The sequence below is a fragment of the Carcharodon carcharias genome, chromosome 3 (assembly GCF_017639515.1).
Source record: "Carcharodon carcharias isolate sCarCar2 chromosome 3, sCarCar2.pri, whole genome shotgun sequence".
Taxonomy (NCBI): domain Eukaryota; kingdom Metazoa; phylum Chordata; class Chondrichthyes; order Lamniformes; family Lamnidae; genus Carcharodon; species Carcharodon carcharias.
The window spans coordinates 76752957-76780841 of NC_054469.1; the positions used below are offsets into that span (position 1 = coordinate 76752957).

General features: G+C 44.0%; 1 protein-coding gene across 1 annotated transcript in view; it reads right to left on the reverse strand.

Annotated features, from left to right (window-relative positions):
- Positions 1-27885, reverse strand: part of dnah5l (dynein, axonemal, heavy chain 5 like) — a 504419-nt gene that overhangs the window by 303017 nt on the left and 173517 nt on the right. Inside the window, exons 25-32 of the mRNA XM_041183960.1 lie at positions 18231-18323; positions 17874-18077; positions 15689-15769; positions 15188-15592; positions 8337-8455; positions 5034-5170; positions 4604-4766; positions 2298-2409 (exon numbers count right to left, since the gene is read on the reverse strand). Of these exons, the coding sequence (XP_041039894.1) occupies positions 2298-2409; positions 4604-4766; positions 5034-5170; positions 8337-8455; positions 15188-15592; positions 15689-15769; positions 17874-18077; positions 18231-18323 (1314 nt within the window). The remainder of the gene's footprint in view (positions 1-2297; positions 2410-4603; positions 4767-5033; positions 5171-8336; positions 8456-15187; positions 15593-15688; positions 15770-17873; positions 18078-18230; positions 18324-27885) is intronic.

The window sequence follows — 27885 nt, forward strand, 5'->3', positions numbered from 1 at the left end:
AGGTTCCTTCCCATCTCTGTCATCCCAAGAGTTGCAAGCATACACAGAACTGGGCACAAAGCCCTCTACTTTCAGGTCATGTTTACTTTCCATTGCAACATTCACTCTAAGTTGTCATAAAACGCATTCACTTTTAATGACAGCTACTTCTTGACATCATGTTCCAGCTAACTTACTTGCTCGAGCTCCTTGACTACTACTTCTATGAGGTGCTACCAGGGCAAGTTGGAGGCTGGGGCAGTTCCATTACAAGACAAAGGCTGCTGGAAGCTAATCCCACTTGGACAGCTGCTTTCCTGAGATGGGAGGCATATCAGGACTCTAAGCCTCGTCTAAGGCAAGGGAAGTTGCGGCAATGTCCAAAAGGGCCTTAAAATAGGCTTTTTGCCACACTGGAGAGATAGTGACAATTTCAACCATTCTTTCCAGTCCACAGGAACAAGGCACAGGCTCAGGGGTACCATTGGTTATTGTCATTACAGTGGTTCCAAACAGGTCTTAGAAGTCCTGTGGAAGTGTGAAGCTCAGGTTGACCCTGAAGGCATCTCCTGAAGCAGTGACAGCTGCCATTCCGGAAGTCACCAATCTCCTTACTATCGCTGGCACCTTGTCCCTGCACAAATTTCGTGCACTACCACTTCCTCCAGTTTCTGCAGGTATGACAAACTTTTGCTGAAATGTGGAGTTATCCCACTGGTCCTTAACTATGTTGATGGAAACCTGTCAACTGTCTCCATGAGATTAATGGACAGTAATCACAGAAATTTTGAAGACTGGAGCACATAAGCACACTTAGCTCCTTAACCAAAGGTGCTTGTCTCTCCCCTTGGATTCAGGAAACATTGGTGGGTAATCATACCCTCATAAGTTACTATTGCTTTCAGCCATTTTTCACAAAAGTAATTCAGATTACAATCTTCCGTCTGAAAAAAATGTTCGAAGTTTCCAATCTTCACCTTTAAGCAACCATTCATTGTTACCATGTTAAGCCATTCCAAAGCCAGTTGGTGAAGTAGGAAACTAGATGCCGATCTTATACTTAATATAATACATATTTACAGAATGCAACATTACAAATACCTGCCTCTTCCCTAACCAACACACAATGTTCCAGAAGTCTCTCCTTCTATGTCCTCAATATACTTAATCAATCAAAGCCCTCCACCTGTATATCCTTAATCTTAACAATACAATTAACATACCATTAACAATATACATCCTCACACTCCATACCCACATGCCTCCATATACCTCCTCACCCCCAAACCTCTCCATATTCCCCATACCCACAAATGCCCCTCACACCCATGCCCCATCCACACAACCCATGCCAACAGAGCACACATACGCCCCTCACACTCCATACCCCCATTTACTGCTCATTCCCACACCTACTCAACCAGTATCCACATTGTACACAACTCATGAACCCTAAAACATGGGGAAGTCATTGATATGCTCATAAACTGTCAAAATAAACAAGCTATAATTCAAAAACAACTTCAAAAACAAAATCTTCTTTTGAGCTCATTAAACTGTCAATATAAGTAAACTCATAGTCCCCTTGACAGCTGTGTTAACAGTCCTTGCTGAGCTGAAACTATTAGTGGGTTTGGAGCAGAGCCAAGCATTCATAATGAGATTCCATTGTACAACTGTGTCAACAAAACCACCATAGCTGAATAAATTAAAGCCTTTGAAATGATTCCAAGAGCTCAGCCATCTGTTCAAGCTCTGAAGCAATCAAACAGATATCTAACTGCCATTCAATGAAAAGATTAAAGCAAAGGGGACAATTGAGACAGCAAAAATCTGAATATTAATACTGTTTGATGCAAAAGAGTACGTTACCTAGTAGATAATGTACCCTAATGCATCTGAAGACTTTTCCACTTTCAAAATGCTGCTCAGTTTAATGATCACTTACCTTGTAAAAACAAAGCTCTATCATCAATCACTGCATCAAAAACTTATTTAATTTATCATACAGCATTTCATTATGGCATGCGAAGTTGACAACACCTTTTGAGCTTATTTGTCAAAAGGTTCCCAACTCCAGAACGGCTTCCTCCATTGTTCATAGCACTCTGAGCTGGTGTGAGCCATGTCGCCTGCAGAAGCTGGTCCGACTCCATCAAAATTGTGGGAGGTCTGAAATACCCACCCCCACAATGAAGACAGCAATGTCAGAAAGCAACAACCTGTCCAAGGACTTTGAATGTGACAATTGGACTCTTGCCAAATTTTATTGAACAATTTCTTCATTTTTTTAAATCAAGGATTAAACATTTACTCACTTTGTTAGCCATCATTTCAAGCAATGGACAAGTTTCGCTGAAATCATCAATCGTCTTTTTCAAGTCATTGAAAGCTTGCCATTCCTTCAAGGCTTTGGGTAATTTCCGTATTCTGTGAGCAAAAATCAAAGAAAAATGAAAGTAGCTACCAGACGGAATGTTAAAATGAACATTATAGAATATTATATGTGCATAAGGAAGAAACTGTTGTCTAAAATGTTAGAATAGTAGAAATTGTAAAATGATATTTGTTTTGGTTACTTCACAAACTACTTGATGGGGTCAGATTAAGGCCAAAAGTAAAAAGGCCTAAATCAGGGCTAACGTGCATGTATGTGAATGCATAGAGTGTGGTTAATAAGATTGGTGAACTACAGGCACAGGATGACAAATGGAATTATGAGATTGTTGCTATAACAGAAATCTGGCTCAAAGATGGGCAGGACTGGGCATTAAATATTCCTGAGTATAAGGAAAGGAAGAAAAGTGTAGGGGAGCAGTAGGGGCAGTATTGATTAAAGCTGGCATTACGGTACTGGAGAGAGAGGATGTTCCAGAGGAGTCAAGGATGGAATCTCTCTGGCTAGAGGGAATGAATGAAAAAGGTGCACTAACATTAATCAGTGTAATATATAGTGGAAGAGATGTAGAGAAATAAATTTGCAAAGAAATTACAGAGTGCTACAAGAATCAGAGTAATTATAATGGGGGACTTCAATTATTCAAAATTAGACTGGGATAGGAATAGTGCAAAGGGACAAGAAGGGCGAGAATTCCTGGAATGTGTTCAGGGCAATTTTCTGCAGCAGTATGTTTCCAGTCCAACGAGAGGGAAGGCACTGTTAGACCTAGTTCTAGGGAATGAGTCAGCCCAAGTGGATCAAATATCATTTAGGGGACAGCAACCAATGTATCATAAAGTTTAAGTTGGTCATGGAAAAGAACAAGGAACAATCCAGAGCAGGGAGAGTTACTGGGTGAAAGCCAGCTTCGATGGGATGAGAATGCACCTGAGTCATGTGAGTTGAAATCAAATGTTGGCAGAAAAGATGGTGGCTGTCCAGTAGCTGTAGGGCTGCAGCATCTTCTGCTCCTCAGATGTCCACCATCTGAGCAAGGCCCTAATGGTAAGTCCCGACTTCTGCATGTCACACTTGTCCAGTTGTGCTTTGGGCTGGCATGTTTTCCTGCCACCCAGTGCAAAGTGGGTTCACGCTGGCCCCCATAGGATTGGCGTTTTGCCATGGCTGACACCATCAGTGGCGTGAAATCGATTTTTGGCCTTCTCGCCATATCGTTCCCCCCAGCCCAGCATGATGCCCATCGCCAACGGGACTGGAAAATTCTAGCCAGAGGTCCTTGTGACCAAGCATGCAATGATCTCTTTCAAGCTAAGCATGTGCAGAACTCACTCAGATAGGGAGCTTGCTAAATCATCCCTAGAAATATTCTCATTAATACAGATTCACCTGCTGTTAGATTTGACACAACTGTAATTTTGATGAATTAGATTATCATCTAATAAAGATAATAGGCCAGATTTTCAATGTGAGGTCATGAACCTGATATCCGGATGAATTCTGGATCCCATCCTGCACCCGAGCTGCTTCAATCTCACAATAGTTTTAAATGCAAACAGCCTAATTGCTGGGCACCCAATTAGAGACATCGGGCGCTACCAGGAGGCAGGAGCTCTCTGCCAGGCGCCAGTAGGCAAGGCAGGCAGCAGACAAGTTGGGGGTTGCTGCTGCCTCACAGATTACAGCAGGCAGTTCCTCGAGGTGGATGGAAGGTGGCCGTAGACGAGAAGATAAGGAGCAGTGCTGGTACCAGTGCTAGTTGGACCCATAGAATAAGATTTAAAGACTAAAGCAAAGCAATTTACCAGGGCCCACAGCAAATCTAACAGCTGTACACAAACATGCCTGAGATTATTCACTGGAAAAACATTTAACAATTCCAAACCTGAAGTGACGGGTGCCTTAACAAATTCCTTAAGGGGCCATTAATTGGCGGTGATTGTGTTTGCCGCTCCCTCCTGCTGCCAACCCTGCAAAAATACAAACCTGTCCCAGAGGTGTTGGGGACCCAAGACAACCTCTTGAACCATGATTATTAATTCCTGTCCATACTGGGTCCCAACCCGCTGCTCTTGAAAATCCTGGCCCAAAATGCTCTTATTCAGGCATTGTAAATCAGTGGTCATGGTGTTATCCCATGTTACAAAACACTGATTGATCATCATGAGCAACACCAAAAGACAACTGTTAAAGAAATTACATATATTTTGTGCAAACTTTACATACCTGCTCTGAAAATCCAGAAGTTCGTTATTAATTTTTTCAGTATCTAATTCACTCCACAAAATGTCATTGTAACCATTGACATTATCAATGACTGAATTATAAAGACCATACAATTTCTGAAGTAACGTGAGCTCACGCTTGATTCTCAGCAAGTCAGGATATTCTATTTCATAACACAAATGAAAACATTTTATTCCCAAAAATGGATATTTCATAAAAGCATTTTTTTCTGTATTTTATCCTTAAATGTTTTAACGCAAATGCTGTCCTATCATATATAAATCATTAGATACTGCAACATATTAACTCAACTTCTTTTTGCAGGGAGAAAGTTATTTTACCCAATTATAGCACAAGACACGGCACATATTTTGCTTAAACTATAAAACACTAAGCAACAGACATATTAATAGAGAGAGAAAATTGTTACCAATAACAGGTAGCCCAAAAAGCTCCTCTCCGCCAGAATAAGTGTTAAATTTCCGCCAGAGCTCATCAAAGCTTGTCTGGAAGATCTGCAGCCTGTCATTAGCTTCTCCAGGTGGAAGGCCTTCAACACCAGGGCCTCTGTGGTGAGAAATCACATAATAACACAAGTTACAACATTATCTCAGCCAAACCTGGATTCCACTCACAATAGTTTGGAAAACAAAAGGACTGACAAACTGTCCAGGAGGTTATGACTATAGCTTTCTTTATCTTTAAGAATTCTTCCTTAATTTGAAGGTAAATCAAACAATCCGCAGAGAGTAATTCACTATCGTTGGTCCAGTCCATCTTTCAATTGTACTGATCCTTAAACAGGATTTCGAGAAAATCTCAATTTCCTGACAGGAATCATCCCAAAATACCTAATGCATCATTACCCAAATATTCACAAAGGATTCTGAAAGACATAGGCATTTGACTCTCAATGCAAATTTGTTACAAAGGGAGCCACCATGTCCTCTGTGATGGCTTATATGACAAACACGATGCATGGTGTAGCATCAAGCCATAAAAATCAATAAGGTCACAGATTTGATTCCTACTTTGCACTGAGGTATCTAACATCAGCAAGGTAGCAGTTTGCACACAATAATTAGGCTGTGTCCACTGCCTAGAGGGGAAATAAAAACAAACCTTGCATGTATCTTTTCACATTCCTGTTGTTTATCTGCACTCAACATTTCATCAAAGCAGTTCTTACTCATGTTGTTTCTGTCCCATTTTGGGATTGTTTGACCATATCTTCATAGGATGAATTTGAAAATAAGTTACACATAAGTGAAGTATTTTAAACTATAATGGGTACATATAGGTTTAAAATTCTCCTTATAGCCATATGCTACAGCCACTGAAAACACACTGGACTGGAACTTGCAGTCAGTGGCGAAGGAAGGACCTTCATCGTTGGTAAGTTTCACTGAGTGATCAAGCAATTTCTCTGGTGTGGATTTCACCTCTGTCACCATGCACTGGTAATGCAAATGATTGTAATATTCTTTTCTGGTCATTCGCAACATGGATTGAATAGGGAGGTCACTTATTACTTGTAAGGTGCAAGGCGCAATGCTAAAAGGGGTTCTTGGAGTACAAATACACCAGTCACCAAAAATTGTGCCACAGCTTGACAAGGCCATAGGAAAAAGCAAACCAAACAGCAGGTTTTATTTCTAAAGGGATACAATTGAAAAGCAAGGAAATTATGCTAAACCTTTATCAAACGTTGGTTAGATCACACTCAAGAGTACTGCATGTAATTCTGATTGTTATATTATACAAGGGGTATGGTGGCACTGGAGAAGGCGCAGAGAAAATTTACAAAGTGTTACTAGAAATTAGTGGGTGTATATACCAGGTGAGGATTGGCAAGCTGTGTCTCTTCTCCCTTGAAAAAGGAAGACTGAGGGGTGACCTAATATAGATCTTTAAAACTATGAAAGTTTTGATAGACTGGATACAGACAGAATGTTTTCTCTTTTGGGGAATAGCATAACTGGAGGCTCTCAATATAGATAGTCACCAAGAAATCCAATAGAAAATTCATAAGAAACTTCTTCACCCAAAGAGTGGTAAGAACGTGGAACCTGCTACTGCAGGGAGTGGTTCATATGAATAGTTTAGATGCATTGAAGGGTAAATTAGACAAGCATATGATAGGTAAAAACAGAAAGTGCTGGAAAAACTCAGCAGGTCAGGCAGCATCTGTGGAGAGAGAAACAGTTAACGTTTCACATCTGTATGACTCTTCTTCAGAGCCAAAGGAGTGCTGTTAATCTACTCTTGTTAGGTTGCTTGTTTTATTGGCAGGTCTTCTGGTAAATTACTGAACGGAGAAGAAATTTCAGGGACAGTTTACTCAACTCACATGGTCAGAAGTAATAGAAAGAAGAGAAAATCCATGTTCAAAGTCAGTCAACAAGGCCTAGAAGGGTTTCTAGTGCCAACCAGCCTTAGTCTGCTTCAATGCTGGGACAGACTAAAAAGTATACCATTTGGCTCAGTAACTGGGACAGGGCTGCTTTCTTTATTATTCTTCTGATTCTTAAAGAAGAGGTTGAAGCTAAGTCACTTATGATTATAATTGCTAAGCTGTATATTCACTTGATGACTGTAAAGTAAAGCAGCTCAATGATCTATATCTCTGCTTTCAGTCCTCTTATTGAAACATTAGGGAAGCACATGTGAGGCACATGTTAAAAAGACATGATATCCTGCCCAGGTCCCAAAGGAGGCCTATTATTACATCCAGGTTTCTCTATCATACGTTGAGATATTAGGAAGCGCAAGCACACTCCTAAATGCAAGGTATAGGGGCTGCTTACTGTGTGACTCACACTGTTAGCTCTAAGATAATATATGAGACAGACCCACTAGAGCTATACCTTGAGTGCCCTACCATCCATTCTTAATTAGCACATTCGTTTAGATAATATCACCAACTTTAACTTTAACACCTATGTGTTCTATTGTACTATTGTCGTTGACATCTTTTGATGATCTGCTTCTATCACTGCTTGTTTGTCCCTACAACCACACCAACCCCCTCCACCTCTCTGTCTCTCTATCTCTCCGCCCCCCCACACACACACCTTAAACCAGCTTATATTTCAGCTCTTTCCTGGACTCGAACTCAAGTTCTGTCGAAGGGTCATGAGGACTCGAAACGTCAACTCTTTTCTTCTCCGCCGATGCTGCCAGACCTGCTGAGTTTTTCCAGGTAATTCTGTTTTTGTTTCACAATTTGTAACACCTTCTAGAGGAGAATGTACTATATATACTTTATACTAGAAAGGAATTCAGAAACTTGTAGCATCCTCTTTACATCTCTGATGCCAGATGAGGAGATCCTCATTGGCCTTGTCCGCCAGCTGCCATTAATTGGAAAATCCTTAGGGAGCTGATGATATCTTTTAGCACAGTCCCTGTTAAGTTGTTCTATGACTACAGTAAAATGTGAAAGGGATTCATTAGGAAAGAAAGAAAAGCTCATGATCAGCTTTTTGAAAAATTAAATTGATTTCCACACTGCCACTCACCCCGCCCCTCTGCCACCCTCATGCATATCTACTACGCTTCAGATTCCAATAGGAGGAATGTTGTCTAAATATAAATCCATTAAAGTAGGAAAGTGGTGTGATCTGCAAGAGGTAAGTCATATTAAATTGACAGTACTTTCTCTGAGAATGTTTTTTACATTACATGATATTGTTCTGTTTCCTATTAAATATTGTTTTCCTCCATCACTTACTTTGTATCATAGTCTTGGTAAAAATTCTGAGCATCAGTTTGGAAGATTTTTACCCTTTCTCGTAGATCTGTCTTCATTGCAGGCTCCACTTTTAAAAGTGTACTCTGTATCTGCACGACCTGTCACACACAAGTTTTGGATAGTTAGACAGCCATGAAGTGACAGGCGTAAAACATAAATGCTGATTAATAATGATGATTCTCTCTGAATAATAAATCTTAATATCTTAGCCTTTCTTCAATATGCAAGTAGGCTCACTTTGTCATTTACCAGTTTATTGTGTAGTTTTATTCTTGTAATGTCTGTTACCTGCTGTGAATGCTAATCCTGGCATTGAAAGTTATTACCAAAAGTACTGCACAGTTTTGTAGTTATTTGGAAGTCAAGCAGTTTTGTGCATTAATATAGTGCATATTTTCGTGTTCCTTAAATGTGTAAAGAAAGCAAACTTCAGATTTGCTCAGATGTTTACATTTCTTTTAAAGTAGATTTTTTGATTTGTCAATTATTTCTGTCTCTGGATTCCACAACAGAAGGCAAAATCCTAAAATGTGTCAAAGGGATGTAACAGAACAGGATACTCATCATCTCTAGCTTGAAAGGAAAAATCAGCATGTAATTCTTATCATTATGTGGAAGTTACTCTTTGATAGGGAATGAGAGTTTGAATCACGCTGTGGTTAATATTTCATTTATCCTATTGAACTGCTTTCCAAGTGTCTCTGAGCACTTTTTTTCTCTCTCTTCCTACTAAAACCATCCAACTTATTCTGTGGCAGTTTTATCAACAGGAAGGAAAAGCACAGGAGCTATATTAGATAGCCCCCGAAAACAGGCATGGGAATTGTGATACACTGTACAAGTATCATTCCAGCTGTTTATCACACGTTCAGCTATGTGAGGTTAAGAGAGAACTCCAAAATGGCACAAAAAAAACAGAATTACCTGGAAAAACTCAGCAGGTCTGGCAGCATCAGCGGAGAAGAAAAGAGTTGACGTTTCGAGTCCTCATAACCTCAGTTCTGTTGAAGGGTCATGGGGACTCGAAACATCAACTCTTTTCTTCTCCGCCGATGCTGCCAGACCTGCTGAGATTTTCCAGGTAATTCTGTTTTTGTTTTGGATTTCCAGCATCCGCAGTTTTTTATTTTTATCCAAAATGGCACCACTGGTGTCAAATCAGCTTACATTGGGCAACAGCAGCGAATGAGCTGTTCAGGACAGTGTTAAATTGCCATTGGGTCCTATTAACATCATAGTTCCATGATTAGCAATTATGCATGAGGCTCCAGTCAGAGTCTAGCAGTGTCTCATTCCCTGCCAAAACCAGTTGCACTAAACTTTTTGTCAACATGAACAGGGCAGGAAATGCAGCTACTCCATTTTCGTCCATACTCTCCGAGGAGAGAGAAATAAATATAACCTCCATCCACCCCGACACCGGCTCCCATACCTATGATTCAATTTCAATCAGGGATAAAAATAAGTCCTGCAATATAACAGATATAAAATGCCTACATAATGCACTCATTTACAGTTTTAATTGAATAATATATTGTATGGAATTCAATCTCCATAGCACCAGTAAAAAGCTAGAATTCCATGCAATAAAAATGAAATTTGACTTATTCAGTCATTTAAATCACAGGATCAAGGACGTTTCAGATAAGAATCCAGGCAAGTGTTAATAAAGGAGTTCAATGCCAGAAGCATAGCGCCCAGGGCTTGCTTGCAATGCTGAAAGATCAATGACCCCAGCAAGGTTGTTGCAGTAGAAATTCTAACTCAGATCTCACACTCCGCTCTCCTCAACTGTCCACCACCTGTTGTTCCACTTATTCACAAGCCTTCCCTCACCCATTTCCCTTTACTCTCCTCCAATTAGTGTGGAACACTACACAGTCCCTCCTTCTGCTGCCCCTCCCTCATGCCATACCTGCTTGTATCCTCATTGTTTCTTCCCTCACTTCCCTACATCTCTATCATCTTTTCCAGTGCATCTGCATTATTAACCATGAAATGCCCATCCTCAAAACATCTCTTTAAGTTAACATCAACATGTTCCCTTCATTCTTACATGACTAGCACTTCACAAGAGGATTGATATATGCAGCAGGAAGAAGGACCTACATATATGTCATTACCACTCGAGGAGGAGGTCTTAGGCAAGGGCATGGGGTGAGTCAGTTCTGAGGTCCTTTGCAAATTTGTGGGAAGAAGGGGTTTCGATTCATGGGGCACTGGCATCAGTACTCATGGGAGAGTGGGCCACTCCAGTCGGCTCCACTTGAACAGGGCTGGTTTCAGTGTCCTGGCCAGCCATATAACTAGGGCTGCGAACAGGGCTTTAAACTAACAGAGAAGGAGTAGGGTTTGGGTGCAGGGAGACTTAGAAATCCAAAGAGAAAAGTCAAAGTATTGGAACAGGATAGTGATGTGGATAAAGTCAAACACAGTGGGCGGAATCGTCCCAGGTTTGCGTTAACTGTGGTTGCGGGCGGGAAAAAGAACATTTTTCCCGTAGGCTGCAATGGTGGGTTTTCGCGCCGTATCATCCCAATCCCGCTTTACTAATCATGCATTCCTGGGAAATACGCTATTCCGATGGTGGGCAGGGTCTCATTCGCCCGCCAAGCCATCACCCCGTTGTTTCCTCGCACCAGGCGCCATATTAAAAGTGCAGCCATGTGCACATCTCTCAGTGCTTCCAGCCCATGGCTGCTGCAAAGAAGACATTGCCCCGAAAGGCATGAAGAAAGCAGCCCTCCAGTTTAATGATGCGTCCCTCAAGCACCTTTTGGACACAGTGGAGGCCTGACGTGATGTCCTCTACCCCCACTCTGGCCACAGGATGGGAAGAAACATTACTAATCCAGCATGGGAGATGGTGGTGGCGGATACCAGCCCTGTTCAAGTGGAGCCGAATGGAGTGGCCCACTCTCCCATGAGTACTGATGCCAGTGCCCCATGAATCGAAACCCCTTCTTCCCACAAATTTGCAAATGGCCTCAGGCCTGACTCACCCCATGCCCATGCCTAGGACCTCCCCCTCGAGTAGTAACAGGACATATATATAGGTTCTTCTTCCTGCTGCATATATCAGTCCCCTTATGTTATGTGCTAGTCATATAAGAAAGGAAGGGAAATATTAATGTTACCTTAAAGCGATGTTTTGAGGATGTGTTTTTCATGGTTAATAATGTGGATGCACTGCAAAAGAGGACAGCAACCCAGTGCCCCAACAGGATGAATGATCTCATCCATTCTGCCAAGGTAAGTCACTTTTCTCATCACTCTCAACTCACACACTCACAAACCGATCACACATCCAAAGGGACCTCACACCTCAAAGGACGACATGACTAACTCTCACACACACCTTCACATCTTCCTCAAGCTCATATCCTCTGGAGCTCATCCTCATCCTGTCCATGGCTCCACTCACCACACAGTGCATTCCATGCAGTGCCATGTGCCCTGCTCACACCTTCTCCATCTGTTTTCAAGCAGGAGAAGCTGGCTCACAACAGCAGGGAGAGGTCCCAGACCGGGGGTGGAGTGGCCCACATTAGACATCTCACTCATTTTGAGGAGTATGCCATCGCACTGACTAGTGAGGATGTGAAATGTGCCTGCGGCGATGGTGAGGTCAATGGTGAACACCTTTGTGAAGATCCTGCGTTACATCATTGCTCTCTCAATGCAAATGTGAATGCTCTCTCTCCTGCTTTTGACACCGCTGCCATGCACTAATTATCTTTACCTTGATTCACAGGGAACTCTGCCAAGCAACCGACACCCTTGGCCAGCCAGTCCCTCAGCTCCATCCACTCCCTCACCTCCAGTCAAGAGGGCATCTCCTCCATTGAAGACATGGAAATAAGCAACCTGGAAGACCCATCACAGAGCCTTACCCACACCCTCCACTAACGCAAAGACACACACCACTGTGGGACCTAGACCTAGAGCAGATTTGGGTTCACAATCTGGCGGTCACTCCATGGATACATGTCCACAGCAGGACAGGTACAGCCAAGCTCCCTGGCACTTGGAGGACTGCAGAAGAAGACAGTTGTGAGGTCGAAGTCAGATGACGAGCCTCTGGATTTGGCCTTCCAACTCATCCTGGAGAGTCAGCAGAAGGTGGGGGAACATCACACGGAGCCCTCAACAAAGTGGCACATGAGTTGGAGGAGTGTGTCCACCTGCTCTCTGATGAAGTGGTGCTCAAATGTGCTTATATGGAGGTCTTCATGGGGAGAATGGTGGACATCTTCCTTTCCCAAACACTTCTGGGCTTCCTCTCCACCCCCTCAACCATCATCCGTTCTTAATATTCCCTCAACGATGACTTTCCAGCTTCTGTGAACTGCTTTGTGGTGGACTCATGCCCATCAGAATCCACACAATATGCCATGGACATTCCTCCAAGATCCTGTTACCATCAGGTTCCAGCATCTTCTGCTTCTCCATATCCATGATGTGAGTAAGGCCCTGGTGATAATTCCTGACTTCTGCACGTTACACTTGTCAAGACGTGTTTGCATTGGCATGTTTTCCTGATAGCATGAGGGAATGATTCCGGTAAACTGGCCTTATAATGATATGTAAATATATTAGAGTCATAGAGTCATAGAGGTCTACAGCACAGAAAAAGGCCCTTTGGCCCATCAAGTCTGCACCGGTCAAACAAGTACCTAGCTATTCTAATCCAATTTTCCAGAACTAGGCCCATAGCCTTGTATGCCATGGCATCGCAAGTGCACATCCAAATACTTCTTAAATTTTATGAGGGTTTCTGCCTCTATCACCCTTTCAGGCAGCGAATTCTAGATTCTACTCCTGCTCTGACCGCAGGATAGACAGTGGTGTGACCAACCAGGCTTGGGAGGCAGTGGCAATGGTGATCAGTTCCAGTGCTGCACAGAAAAGGTTGGCCATCCAAAGCAGATAGAGGATGAATGATTTCATCTGTGCTGCCAGTATATGGCAACCATCTCAGCACTCTAAACTCACACACTCAAGCCCATCACACATTCACTGATATCTCACTCACCGCCAGTTCAAGTGACATCACCACCCATTCTTACACACATACTCTCACATGTCCATCTGGTCTCATCTCCTCTGGTGACTGCCTCCTCAGCCCTCACCATCTTGAGGCCACTTGCAATGATTAGCATGTGCCCCCACACACACGCTGGGATATCCTCCTTCCCCAGCCCTCGTCCTGCAGCCTCTTCCTTTACCTGAGGTCATTTGTCCCCCTTCCCCAAACAAGACCTTGCCCTGCAGCCACTGAAAAGCCACTCACCTTTGGCTAATCTGGAAGGTAGACACCTGCTATGAGCCCCCCTAAAAGTGATGTGGTTCTGTCTGTGAAACCTGGCACTGATGACTATGACTGAAGCAAGGTAGGCAAACACACTTTGAAGTCCCGAGCAAAGTGCAGCTTGCCAGATACACATTGCTTATGTGTTGTTGTGAAACACATTGGCAAGTTTTCCCACCGACGAGGGTGGGTGATCCAGCAAGGGTGGGGGACAATTCTGGTGGGCTGGCCTAATAATGATATGCAGATGTATTTCAGTGAGGTTCCCGATGTCCAATGGTGGGAAATATGGCCCGCCATTGGCACATTGAGCGAATGATCACAAACTGGTTTCACGCTGTTGTGAAACTGATTGCGCCATATTGTTTGCTCACACCACTGAACACGCCTGACGCCGGCGGGCATGGAAAATCCCGGCCCATATCTGGAGTACAGTGTGCAGTATTGGTCTCCTAATTTAAGGAAGGATGTAAATGCATTCAAAGCAGTTCAGAGAAGTTTTACTTAACTAATACCTGGAATGGGCAGATTGTCTTAGGAGGAAAGCTTGGACATGCTAGGTTTGTATTCCACTGGAGTTTAGAAGAGTAAGAGGCAACTTAATTGAAAGGTCCTGAGTAGTCTTGACAGGCTCGAAGTGGAGAGGATGTTTCCTCTTGTGGGAGAATCTAGAACTAGGGGTCATTTTTTTCAAAGTAAGAGGTCACCCATTTAAGACAGAGATGAGGAGAAATTGTTTTTCTCTCAGAAAGTAATCAGTCTTTGGAACTCTCTTCCTCAAAACGTAGTGGAAGCAGAATCTTTGAACATTTTTAAGACAGAGTTAGAAAGATTCTTGATAAACAAGAGGGTGAAAGATTAGTGGGGGTTGGTGGGAGGTTACACTTAGATCAGCCATGATCTTATTGAATGGTAGGGCATGCCCGAGGGGCTGAGTGGCCTATTCCTGCTCCTAATTCGTATGATTACCAATCACACCCAAATCCTTTTCCTTGGATCTCTCCTTTTTGTTTTACCAACATTTACTGTTATCTGTAGCTATGTGCTCAACCCCACATTTAATCAAATTAATATCCATCTGTCATATCTCAACCCATCTGTATCACTGGTCCAAATCGGTCCGAAGATAGTGAACCCCTTCTTTCCTTGTTACTTGCCAAAATTTCTCTTTTGTTCTTCCTGGTATTGCAAAGCATTGGAGTGCTGAGTCATGAGTATACAGTTACAATTCCTGTCACTTCTGATTTCTCAATTCCAGGGCCCCCCCCCTATTGGAAGACATTCAGCAGATATTTCTCTACTGGGAAAAATATTCACCCCCAACAGAAAAGATACAATGAGCCCAATTGTTCCCTTCCTTATATTTGATTTGTTGTTCCTGCTAAGTGGAAAAGTACCCCCAAATAATAAATTGGTTTATTCTTAAAATGCTTTAGATAACTATGAATTCAAAAAGTATTATCCTAATCCAAATACTTGCATATTCTTGTATATCTGGAGTTTTATTTCTAAGGGGTACCTGTGCATTTATGTTCTTCCAAACATAAGATAGTCCATCAACTCTCTCAGCATTTCCATCTTGAAAAAGCAACCCATGCTTACTTAGGAAGGCATGTGCTTCTTCAATAGGTTCAATGGTCATATCAATCTTTATCTCAGCATCCCTGATTTCTTTCAGTGCTGCCATGGCTCCACGAACATCATCCAAATCATTTATTGGTCGATTCAGTTGTTTGCTGAGATTTTCAATAAAGGAATAAATCTCATCCATTTCCATAGCAGTTTTTCTGTTTAAGGCTGTGCCAAAGGCTCTCTTCCACGAGCGGCATTCCTGCACCAATGCCAGCTTCAAATGCTGTGTGTCAAATTGAACTGAGCCCACTTCATAACAAGAGGGTAACTCATCAATCTGAGCCTCCAATTTCTATATTTAGTATAGAACAACAAGTGTTACATTTGTTTAATAAAAAAAGTGCATCAGTGTTTAATCCATGATAACAGAAATATGTTTTATACATACAGAGTAATAGGTAATTTGCTCATTGAATTCAGAGAGGATTGGTTTTGAATCCATGAATTCCTTCACTTTGTCTGCAGGATCCTGAATAAAAAATAAAATTCATAATAATGTCAGAAAATGTTTAGTAATTGACTCCAAACAGCAAAAGTGACAGCATAATAACTTCCTTTGAAATACTATATAAATCGATATGTAGCAGTCTTAAAACACTCACAACACCAAGATGAATGATGCAAGAGTAGTGTACATTGGCAATTCCAATATGTTCAGGTTAATCCTGGCATATTCTAATAAATCAGTTTGGTGATATAACAATTCCATCTTTTAACCCTTACATTCCTCAGAATGTCAGGAATCTTAGTTTTTTCTAATGGCAATTTTTCAACCAACTTTTCAATGAAGATATTTCAGCAAGATTGTATAAAATCAGAAGCTGATTTTCCTTTTAAAGGTAAAATATAATTGTGTCACATTTTTTCCGTTCATTCTGCACATTTTGAGTAAATACTCAGTCTCAGTAAATACGAAAGAAAGTAACCATCGTACCTACATGTTTCAGAAAGGGTCATGTATAAATGAACCAAGTGGTTCTGGTACTGTTTCATTCATGCAACCAGAAAACTCCAGATTCAAAAGCATGATCTACGGTGAATTAGCAGATCTCAGCAACTGGAATGTTACCAGGTTAAAGAAACATAAGAAAATGTTGACCAGGTTTTATCTCATGGTAACTACATATTGACCCCAGCATGTGTGGATGCATGATAAAGATGAAATTGTGACACAGCCATAATGACCATCATTGATCCAATGGGCCATAATTGATCATCTACAGCGTTCACAAATGAATAATGGTCATATGCACAAGGCTCCAAAGGCTACTGGCACTCAATATACTGAAAATTGTCCTGATCCTATCTGTGATCCACCCATATTAACCTGCTATGTCTGAGCTTTCAATAGTTGCAAAACTGGCTCTTAAGTTTGCTTTTTAGCCAGTTAGAACAGTTCTTTTTAAAAATACACCTCTGAAAAAAATGGGTGATGAGAAACAGGAGAAATAGAAACAACTCATAAGAAAAATCTTTAACATTTAATTAGTTAGAGAAAATAGTTAAAAAGTTTGACTAGTTAGAATAATTAAGGTGTGAATTTTAGTTCATCCAATGGAACATCAATCAGGTAGCAATAGACCACTTGGCTGTAACATATGCCGCTGAAAAGAAACATTGAAGCAAAAGAAGGTGGCAAAAGTTGTCAAATTAAGGATCCAAACTAGATCAATATCTATGCAGGGCAAACAAGCTCCTTACAACAAGGGTCCACATTGAGTACTTGGAAATTATTGGGCATGAGAGTCAGAAGCTTTCTAATGGTTGTTGACTGGAGCCTTTCTTCTATATACATGAACATAAAGGCCAGAATTTCATGAAGGGCCAGACAGGAGATGCCAGAAAATGCTGAGGTGGCTCTGGCTGAGAGATAATTGCTATTTTTAATCCTTATCAACATTATTATCATCACCATCACCTGTGTAAAATTCTAATGCTTGGTTATCAAAGATACTGCCACTAAACAGGGGTAAACCAAGAGCTTTTCTGGTTGAAGTTGAAGGAGCAAAATGTGGACAATATTGTATTTAAAGAAAAATCATTCTTGGCATTTGGGAAACTCGAATAAGGTTGGCATTTATTGCCAATCACTAGCCACCCCCACAATGTGTAGTGGGTCTTCTTCTTTAGCCATTACAGACTTTAAGCCAATGGCCCGCAATGCTCTTAGGAATGGAGTTCCAGGATTTTAATGCTGTAACAGAGGAATGGTGATGTACTTCCAAGTCGCGATGATATGTAATTTGAAGGGAAATTTGGAGGAGGTGATAACCTGTTGCCCTTTCCCTTCTAGAGGGTGTAGGTTACAGGTTTGGGAGCTTCTACAGAAGTAGCCATTGCAAATTGGTGCAGTACATCATGTATGTTGTACACACAGCAGCCATTGTATGCTAGCATTGGATGAGGTGAATGTTTAGGCTACTGGATGAGGTACTGATCAGCTAGACTGCTTCCAGGACAATAGGAAAGACCAAGACCTCTTGGCAGTTGAAGCAGTTACTGTTACAGCATCACTCTCTCTCTCATGCATGCCCGTACACATGGACACACACAAATAGATGATACAAACTCACCTGATTCCACAAGTGGGAGAAGTGAGAGAAATTGTCAAGAATCTCTATTGCATCAGTCTTCAATGAGGAAACAATGGAACTGAGCTGGATCACGACTTTAGTGACATCCTTGTGTTCACTGATTTGTTTATCAAGAGATTTTAGCACCACCTGCTTACCAAGGATGCTATCATCACCCAGTTCTCGAGCAGCATTCTGTTCAATCTATGTATTGCCATGCAAAAATAAACAACAAATTTAAGCATGAAAACTAAACTCAAATATCTGATAAATTATAGTCTTGTAAGCAAACAGAATATAATGCTTTCAAAAATTGAAGTAATTAAATACCAAACTAGAATGGAATCTAGTGGATACCTGTTGTTGTTTCAGATGAATATAGGCAAAGGACCAAAGAGGAATATCCTTAGATATGGACAGAATTACATTCACTGCTTTATTTAGGATAGCCTGTAGAATAAAATATGGATTGATAATAGAATACTGTTTGTAATTTACTAAAAATAACACAACAAAAGATTGGTTAACATAATTTTTAATTTGATATATTACACATCTATCCTGTGGAACACAGAATCTAATTTATAGGGCTAGAAACTTGTTTGCCCTGATTTTTGGACACAGGGCCCGCTTTTTGTGACCTGCCCATGCCAGTTAGAAACAACGTGGACAGCACATAAAATTTGTGCAACAATCCCATCTCCCTGATTCCCTGTAGCATGGCCACAAGCTGCCCTGATATCTGTTACACTGCTGGCATCCTCTGTGCACTGCAAGGGGCTGAGTAGCATTGTGAAGAAACTGGGTCCTCCAAGCAACCTTTTCTTTTTAAAGGCATAACCTCTAAAAAAGGAGGGTTGTAGCAATGCACTATTGCCTGCTATATAATCACATCAGAGCATTGAAGGGGAAGGAGGATGGCACAGCAGGAAAAGGAAACAGCTCCCTGCTTTAGTGGTACCTGGACACAGTAGTCAGAGAAGTGAAGGCCAAGAGGAAGGCCATGTTTCTGCTGGTAGACAGGAAACCATCAAGACTGGGCTTCCACAGGGAATGGGAGCATATGGCAATTGTAGTCAATGGCTAGATTGTCACCTCCAGGGCATGGGGCAGCAGTTCCAGAAAAGGTTTTAAGACCTCACTTGGGTGATCAAGGTGAGCAATGGATCTGCACATCACATCTCATACCCACGACTCCATCCATCTCTCCCACTACTCACTGCACAACACCGCACCACCACCCATCCAGCAGCGCTCCTTGAATCTCAGGACTCAACCCCAATATCCATATACTGCACCTCACCTTCCAATCATGTCAGCTGTGCACACATACCTCTATATGACTCTGCAAACTTACAGTTATTCAGCTATGGAAGGCACATTACCTAACTACACTGACACATAGTCACTAACATTCTGCTTTCTCTTTTGCAGGAGTAGGTGACCTGCTATAGAATTGGTGGGAGACCAGCATGAAGGGATCCCTGCAGCGTTCTGGAGGAGATGATCCATAGGATTATGGGTAACAATACCACAGATCCAATGGCACCTTGCACTGCTGAGGTCATCCAGGATGATGGTAAGTTGCTGCCTTACGCACCTTCTCCACTCATCCTCACCCTCATCCTCAAAGTTGCCTTAAATGGAAACTCAGAATGAGTGAGGGTGGAACTCGTACTTTACTCTCCTACCCTCCCTTTCCACACCCCTACCCTCCGCTTATGTGTTTGTGCTTTCAGATTGTCAAGAGTTGTCGATTGGTCAGTCACTGCAGCCTCAGGTGGAAAGGTGAGATCAAGAGTCTGAGGAAGAAGCACCATTCCTTGGCCTTATAGTAGTCGCCACCAGCTCAGATATGGACACTGTGTACACTTTAGAACAGGCTTGTCCAACCTTGTTGCGTGGTGGGGGGGAATCACATTTCAATTGTTTTCACACTTGGGAGGAGGGGAGCAGTACCAATAAGTTAATTTCAGAAAGATAAGGGCCAGGCTTTTATGGCCTCTCCCTCTCAGCAGGATATTACAGACCCACTGAACTGAATGGAGATTTAAATGGAGACATGTGTCTCAGGGACCATTAACTGCACGCACCCCCACACATGCACTCCTCCCACCCTGGCAGCGCTAAGTGCTGCAGCACGCGTTTCAAGCTGGCTGGCCGTTAATTGGTCAGCTGCAGGGCCACTCCTGGGCCCACCCGCTGCACCTGCCCAATAAGGGTAAAATTCTGCCCACTTACTCATTCACCGACCCTCATACAAACTCACCCACCCACCCTCACTCACTCACCCATCCTCACACACAGTCACTCACTCACCCATCCTCACACACAGTCACTCACTCCACCTTCATTCACTTACCCACCTCACACACACTGACTCACCCACCCACACACATCCTCACTCACTCACCCACCCACCCTCACACACCCAGCCTCACTCACTCACCCACCTTAACACACTCACTCACCCATCCTCATACTCATTCACTCACCCATTCTTGCACTCACACGCACTCACTCACACTCACTCACTCACCCGCCCTCACAAACACTCACTCACCCACCCTCAATCACTCACACACACTCACTCACTCACCCCAACCTCACTCACTCACCCACCTTCACACACACTCACTCACTCACCCATTCACCCCACCTTCACTCACTTGCCCAGCCTAACACACACTCACTCACCCCACCCTCACTCAATCATCCACCCTCATCCACCCTCACTCACTCACCCACGCTCACTCATTCACCCATCTTAACACACACTCACTCATCTATCCTCACACTCATTCACTCACCCACCTTCACACTGACACACACTCACTCACTCATCCACGCTCATATACTCTGACTTATCCATTCTCACGCACATTTACTCACTCACTAATCTTCACACACACTCACCTTCACTCACTAAATTGGCTGGGGACTTTGGGGTGGGTGCAATGTGAGTGGAGGAGAGACCTGGAGCAAGGCCTGAGGCCTATTGTTGCCCAAACCCAGTGGCCTGCTGAGAGGATCGCCAAGAGCCGGGAGGGACGTGGTCGGAACCAGGATGGACACGGCCAGAGCCGGGCCAAAGTATCGGGAGACATGGCAAAGCGGCCGGAGCCACATAAAATTGTGGAACTTCTGAAGCGATGTCCTGCAACTATCCTTTCAGCCAATTCGATTCACTCCACGTGATATTAGTAAACGGTTGAAGGCACTGGATACTGCAAAGGCTATAGGCCCTGACAATATTCCAACATAGTACTGAAAACTTGTGCTCCATAACTTGCTACGCACCTAGCCAAGCTGTTCCAGTACCAGCTACAAAACTGGCACCTACCTGACTATGTGGAAACTTGCCCAGGTATGTCCTGTACATAAAAAGCAGGACAAATCCAACCCGGCCAATCACCGCCCTATCAGTCTACTCTTCATCATCAGTAAAGTAATGGAAGGGGTCATCAACAGTACTATCAAGCAGCACTTGCTTAGCAATAACCTGCTCACTGATGCCCAGTTTGGGTTCCGCCAGGCCACTCAGCTCCTGACCTCATTACAGCCTTGGTTCAAACATGGACAAAAGAACTGAACTCCCAAGGTGACGTGAGAGTGACTGCCCTTGACATCAAGGCAGCATTTGACCAAGTGTGGCATCAAGGAGCCCTAGCAAAATAGGAGTCAATAGGAATTGGGGAAATCTCACCACTGGTTGGAGTCATACCTAGCACAAAGGAAAATAGTTGTGGTTGTTGGAGGTCAGTTATCTCAATTCCAGGGCATCACTGCAGGAGTTCCTCGGTAGTGTCCCAGGCCCAACCATCTTCAACTGCTTCATCAATGACCTTTCTTCCGTCATAAGGTCAGAAGTGAGGATGTTCGCTGATAATTGCACAACGTTCAGCACCATTAGCGACTCCTCATATACTGAAGCAGTCCATATCTCAAAGCAGCAAGACCTGAACAATATCTAGGCTTGGGCTGACAAGCGGCAAGTAACATTCGCACCACGCAAGTGCCAGGCAATGACCATCTCCAACAAGAGAGAATCCAACCATTGCCCCTTAATATTCAATGGCATTACTATTACTGAATCCCCCACTATCAACATCCTGCGGGTTACCATTGACCAGAAACTAAAGAGGACTAGCCATATAAAAACTGTGGCTACAACAGCAAGTCAGAGGTTAGGAATCGTGTGATGAGTAACTCACCTCCTGACTTCCCAAAGCCTGTCCACCTACAAGTCAGGAGTGTGATGGAATACCCCCCACTTGCCTGGATGAGTCCAGCTCCCACAACACTCAAGAAGCTTGACACCATCCAGGACATAGCAGCCTGCTTGATTGGCACCACATCCACAAACATTCATTCCCTCCATCACTGACACACATTAGCAGCAGTGTGTACTCTCTGCAAGATGCATTGCAGGAATTCACCAAGCCTCCTCAGACAGCACCTTCCAAACCCACGACCACTACCAGCTAGAAGGACAAGGGTAGTATGTACATGGGAACACAACCACCTGGAAGTTCCTCTCCAAGCCACTTACCATCCTGACTAGGAAATAATTCGCCGTTCCTTCACTGTCACTGGGTAAAAATCCTGGAACTCCCTCCCTAACAGCACTGTGGGTGTACCTGCACACATGGTCTGTTGTGGTTCAAGAAGGCAGCTCACCACCACCTTCTGAAGGGCAATTATGGATGGGCAATAAATGCTGGCCTAGCCAGCAACACAGACATCCCATGAATGAATAAAAAAAAAATCAGATATGCATTCCTCTGCCCTGCTGCAATAATCAGCTGGAACTTACTGTTGACCACATTAGTAGATGAACATTTAAAAGGTTTATATAAAGAAAGACATGCATTTATATATTGTCTTTCATAACCACACGATGTCCCAAAGAACCTTACGCCCAATGAAGTACTATAAAGTATAGTCACTGCTGTAATGTTGGAAATGCAGCAGCCAATTTGTATACAGCAAACTCCCACAAAAAGCAGTGTGATAGTGACCAGATAATGATCCGAAGCTTCCAAGGAGCAGCATCACCGTCAGACTAACCATATTCTGGTAAGTGTTCACTAACACACTGAGAAACTTTGGGGCATTTAAATAGCTTTTCAATGTGTCAGTGAATGAGCGTATGAATGAGTAGGTAAGTGAATGGGTGAATGGGCAAATGTATGGATGTGTAAGTGGGTGGGGTGGGTGAGGTATGTGGGCAGAGTGGCAGTGGTGGGGTGGCAAGTGGTAGCGTGGCAACTGGTTGTAAAGGCAGCTGGGCAGGGAAGAAGCTGGGCAGGGTAGTCGGGTAAGGTCCGGAAGGGTTGTCAAGTCACAGGTTCGTTAGTTCTGGTCAGAGGCCACTCGGGGGAGTTAGGTGGTGGGGGCTAGTCAGAAGTTGGTAGGAGTCGGGGGGGTTGGGTGGTTGAGACTCAAGGGATGTCAGGGCAGTAGTCGGGGACATCAGGGGGTCGAGAGCCAGGGGGTGCCAGGGGGTGCCAGGGGTCGAGGGGTGTAGTCAGTGGGGTCAGTGTGGGTGTTTGAGGAGGATTCAATTATATTGTCACACAGGAGTTAGAAGATTTTTCTGTCCAACATTTTCTGGGTAAATATTCAGGTAAGTAAATCGGAACAGTCCAAAGTCTCCAACTCCAACTCAGTCGGAGATGTTTTCAGAGGGTCCTGGGGAGCAGGGGAATTGCCCATTGGAAGTTCAAACTTTCTGGGCAATTCCCACGGAGACCAGATGATCTGGGCCAATCTGATCTTGTGGTGTTGACTGAGCGATAAAATATTAGCCAGGACAGCAGGGATAACTACCCTGTTCCTCTTTGAAATAGTGTCATTGGATTTTTTACATCCACCTGAGAAGGCAGATGGGCCTCAGTTAACGCCTCGTCTAAAAGAAGACACCTCTGACAATGCAGCACTCACTCTATTACGGCCTTATTTTTTGTGTTTAAGTCCTGGAGTGAGACTTCAACCCGCAACATTCTGACTCAGAGGTAAGTGTGCTACTAAGTGAGCCACAGCTGACTAATACCTCTGTTAAAATGGTAGTGGATCTTCATAAAAATTAATTTTGTATTTATCCACTAAGATCGCCAACAGTTATTTCTAGAATAATGTATCTTACTCCAAACCTTGCTCTAAATCTTAGGATCCCAAGCAGTGCAGTTATTTTTCATTTCCCTTTCCAGGCACTTTTGTGGCCCAAAGAAAATAAACAACTTAGTATAATTGGTAATAAATTTTTATAATATGGGCCATGCACATTCAGCACTAGGCTGAGAGACTACTTGCTCATTCAATACAGGAAGATCCCAATAGCCGAAATAGAGGCTTCAAACTCAGCCTCCTGAGGTGAAGGAGAGAATGGGCTAATCTACTGTACTAATCAGTCCCTCCATGCCTAAATCATATAAAAATTTTAATCTCAAAACATTTGTCGATGATATACAAATTATATTAAATTGTTCATTTTCCTTGGGCCTCAAAAATGGTCAATTCCCAGAATGGGAAATGAAGAGTAATTGCACTGCTTGGGATTCTAAGATTTGAAGTAAGACACGTTATTCTAGAAATAACTGTTGCCAATCTCTTTAGTTGAATGTTAAATTTAATTTTTATGAAGCTCCACTACCAACTAGAGGTATTAGACACAGGATAACACACAGAGCAGAATTTTCTATTCCTGCTGGTGTCGGGCGTGATTGGTGGTGTGAGTGGACAATATGGCGCTATCGGTTTCACAATGGCGTGAAACCAGTTCGAGAGCGTCCGCTCAGCTCAGCGATGTCTGGCTGCGTTTCCCGCCATCGGACATCAGAAGCCTCATTGACATACATCAGCATATCATTATCAGGCCAGCCCATCGGAATCATCCCCCTGCTGCTGGATCATCCATCCACATCGATGGAAAGCATGCACATAAGCAACATGCACTTGGCGGCCTGCAATTTGCAGGGAACTCAGAGGTGAATACACAGTAATATTGTGCAGCACTCGCCAGGGTCACCAGTTGGACTTCAAGCTTCAGGGGTGTTGGGGTTTCAGGGTTAAGGACAGCCCTGCCATTGAGGCGACTTTGGGATGGGGGGAAGCAAGAGCAGCCCTGCCATTGAATATAGCACACAAGCATTCGGGGTAGGGTGGGCGAGGGAAGTGGCCACACATTCGGGAAACCTGTAGAAAATGACCATTCCTCTGCAACTCAGACAATTCAGGCACAGCCAAATTGATTTGATTGGGGTGGGACTTCTAGCTTATCTGCCCATGTAAGCAATATAGAGGCGTCAAAGTGCCACCAAGTGCTCCAAACCGTCTCACCGCATACCCCTCACCCCTTGAGCACAAACTGCAAAGTCATGAGCATTTTAGCAGACAGTAGAATAGTTGGAGAGCTGCACACATTGTACAATCTCCTCTCTGAAGCTGGCCATGAAGCATTCAATGCTGGGGGTGCTCACAGCCTCTTGCAATGTCAGCACCCTGGTTTGGACCAGTCTCCTCCATGGTTCAAGCTAACGGGGTAGCCCTGCAGTTCGAGTTAGGAGAATGCCTGTGCCTGAGCTGAGACCACAGCATGCAATCCAATGAGCAAATCTGCTGCCAATCAGTCAGGTGGACTGGGGCGGAAGTGGTGGGGTTTTGGGAAGGCATGCGGCACACTAATCTCTGGTCGTCCAAGAGGTGGCCAGCACTCTCTGGGAATCATTAAGGGGCCTTCACGCTTAACCAGGACAGGTTCTTAGTACACCCATGCTAACCACATGTCTCTCTCTTTCATCCTGCAGGAGGAGTACATCAGGATGATGGAGTCTGTATGCCTGATGAGCGCGAAGACAACAGAGGAGAGAGCAACTGAGGCACCTAGTTGCATAGGGAGAAGGCGGCTGGGACTCCCACACACACTACCCAAGAGCCACAGCGAGCCATCGCAGGCCAACGCCTAACAACATCCAGGGTCTATGGACGCCAACTTTCATTCCTGCAGATGACCAAGAACTAGTGTCGCCGGAGACTGCATACATCTAGGGAACTGGTTGGTCACATCTGCCAGCTACCGCAAGATTTGGCGCAATGGGAACATGGAGGGCATTCACTGCCAGTAGCTGTGAAAGTGACAGCAGCGCTCAATGTTTATGCCAATTGCTCCTTTCAGGGCTCCACAGGTGACATCTGTGGGATCTCACAAGCCTCCACCCACAAATGCATCCATAAGGACACAGATGCCATCTTTGCAAAGGCACACAACTTTGTGCATTTCATCCGAGCCAGGACAGCCAAGATGCAAGAGTGACTAGATTCACACAGATCTCTTTTTTCCTACAGGTGCAGGGTGCAAATGACTGCACTCATGTGATGCTCAGTTCTCCATCACAACACATGGTGGACTACACCAACTGCAAGGGATTCCATTTGCAGAATGTGCAGCTGTTAAGCGACCACCAGAAACACATCCTGCAGGTGCGCGCATGATTTCCAGCGAGTGTGCATGACGACTGCATCCCCAGTTGGTCATAGACCACTGGAGTCTTCCAGGGTCCACAGAAGCTGCAGGGATGGCTCCTCAGGGACAAGGTCTACCCACAGAGGACGTGGCTGATGACACCTATGCAACAGCCTCAGACTGCAGCAAAGCGACGGTATAATGAGGCTCATGCTGCAACTCGCAGCTTAGTGGAGCAGACCATCAGGATGCTGAAAATGGGGTTCCGATGCCTGGACCGGTTTGGTAGAGCCCTGCAATACAGTCCACAGAGGGTGTCAGGCATCTTCATCGTCTGCTGCACCCTTTATAACCTGATGCTGCAACAGGGAGATGAGCTGGCTGAGGAGGAAATGGAGGAGCTGGAGTTCTCCTCCGAAGAGGACGATGCAGACGGGGATGAGGACCTCACGCTGGCTAGATGAGGCAGGCGCGCTCGGGAGGCCCTCGTAGCTGTTAGATTTGTGGAGGATGATGACGCCACAAATGAGGTGACCCCACAGAGCCTCTCATTGCATCTGTGAACGTTTGACTCCAGTCTGGCTTATGGCAGTGCAAATACCCTCTGTGAGAATGCTCCTGTCATGGAGACGCAATGTAGGTCCTATTAATCACTCAATTGCAGGAGGATGATGACGACATGCAGTGAGGACACTCCATAAATCTTCACATAGACTCTGAGAATGTTCGACTCCTGTCTGGCTGAGAGCAGCTCACTTACACTCTGTGATCAGTGTCATGTCATATCATAGAGACGCAGCCATGAAACTTTAGAAGCATCTGATCCTTTGTCAGCCCTCAGCATTGTCCCCTTCAAGAGCACAGCATCAGTGGTCACAGATGTTGAAGAAATGGGGGCCAGCCCCACCTTAAAGGTGCTGAGAGCACACTGAGAGAATGAGAGAACTCTGTGCCTCCTGCCCACGATATTCTGGCAGCAATGACAAGCACTGCTGAAGCACAGCCATCAGTAACGTTCCCAGGGAGAATGAGGCTGGATCATCACTTTGGTCCGAAGGCTGCACAGGGAACAGGCCTTGGACTGAGACACCTGCCTTTATCTTGTGCAGAAAGGTTTCACATCTGAGTAACAAGAACACTGTGCATCAGAACAAAATGCCATAACAGGGAGACATTCTTGGGAGCTTATTGACAATAGTGGACATTATGTACAAGTGATTAACATCCGTGCCCAAGCTGTGCAACTAATTCTCCTTAACTTTGCTAACCCTGCCGCTACACCTTATTGCTCCCTGGACATCCACAGCAGAGGTAGAGGCAGCCTGCTGACTGTGCTGCCCTTCTGTGACTTTGGCGGACATCCTCTGGAGGGCCGAGACTTGGAGAGCCCCGGCCTGCATTCAGGGTCTTGCCGTGTGGCAGTGGCACCCTCCTCAGCCTGTGGAGCTGGAACTTTTGAGGTCACAGGAAGAGGGGAGCCAGTTGGACCAGACACTCAGTCACCTGGATGGATGACCCCAGAGTGTGCACCTGCTGATCCTCCTCCCT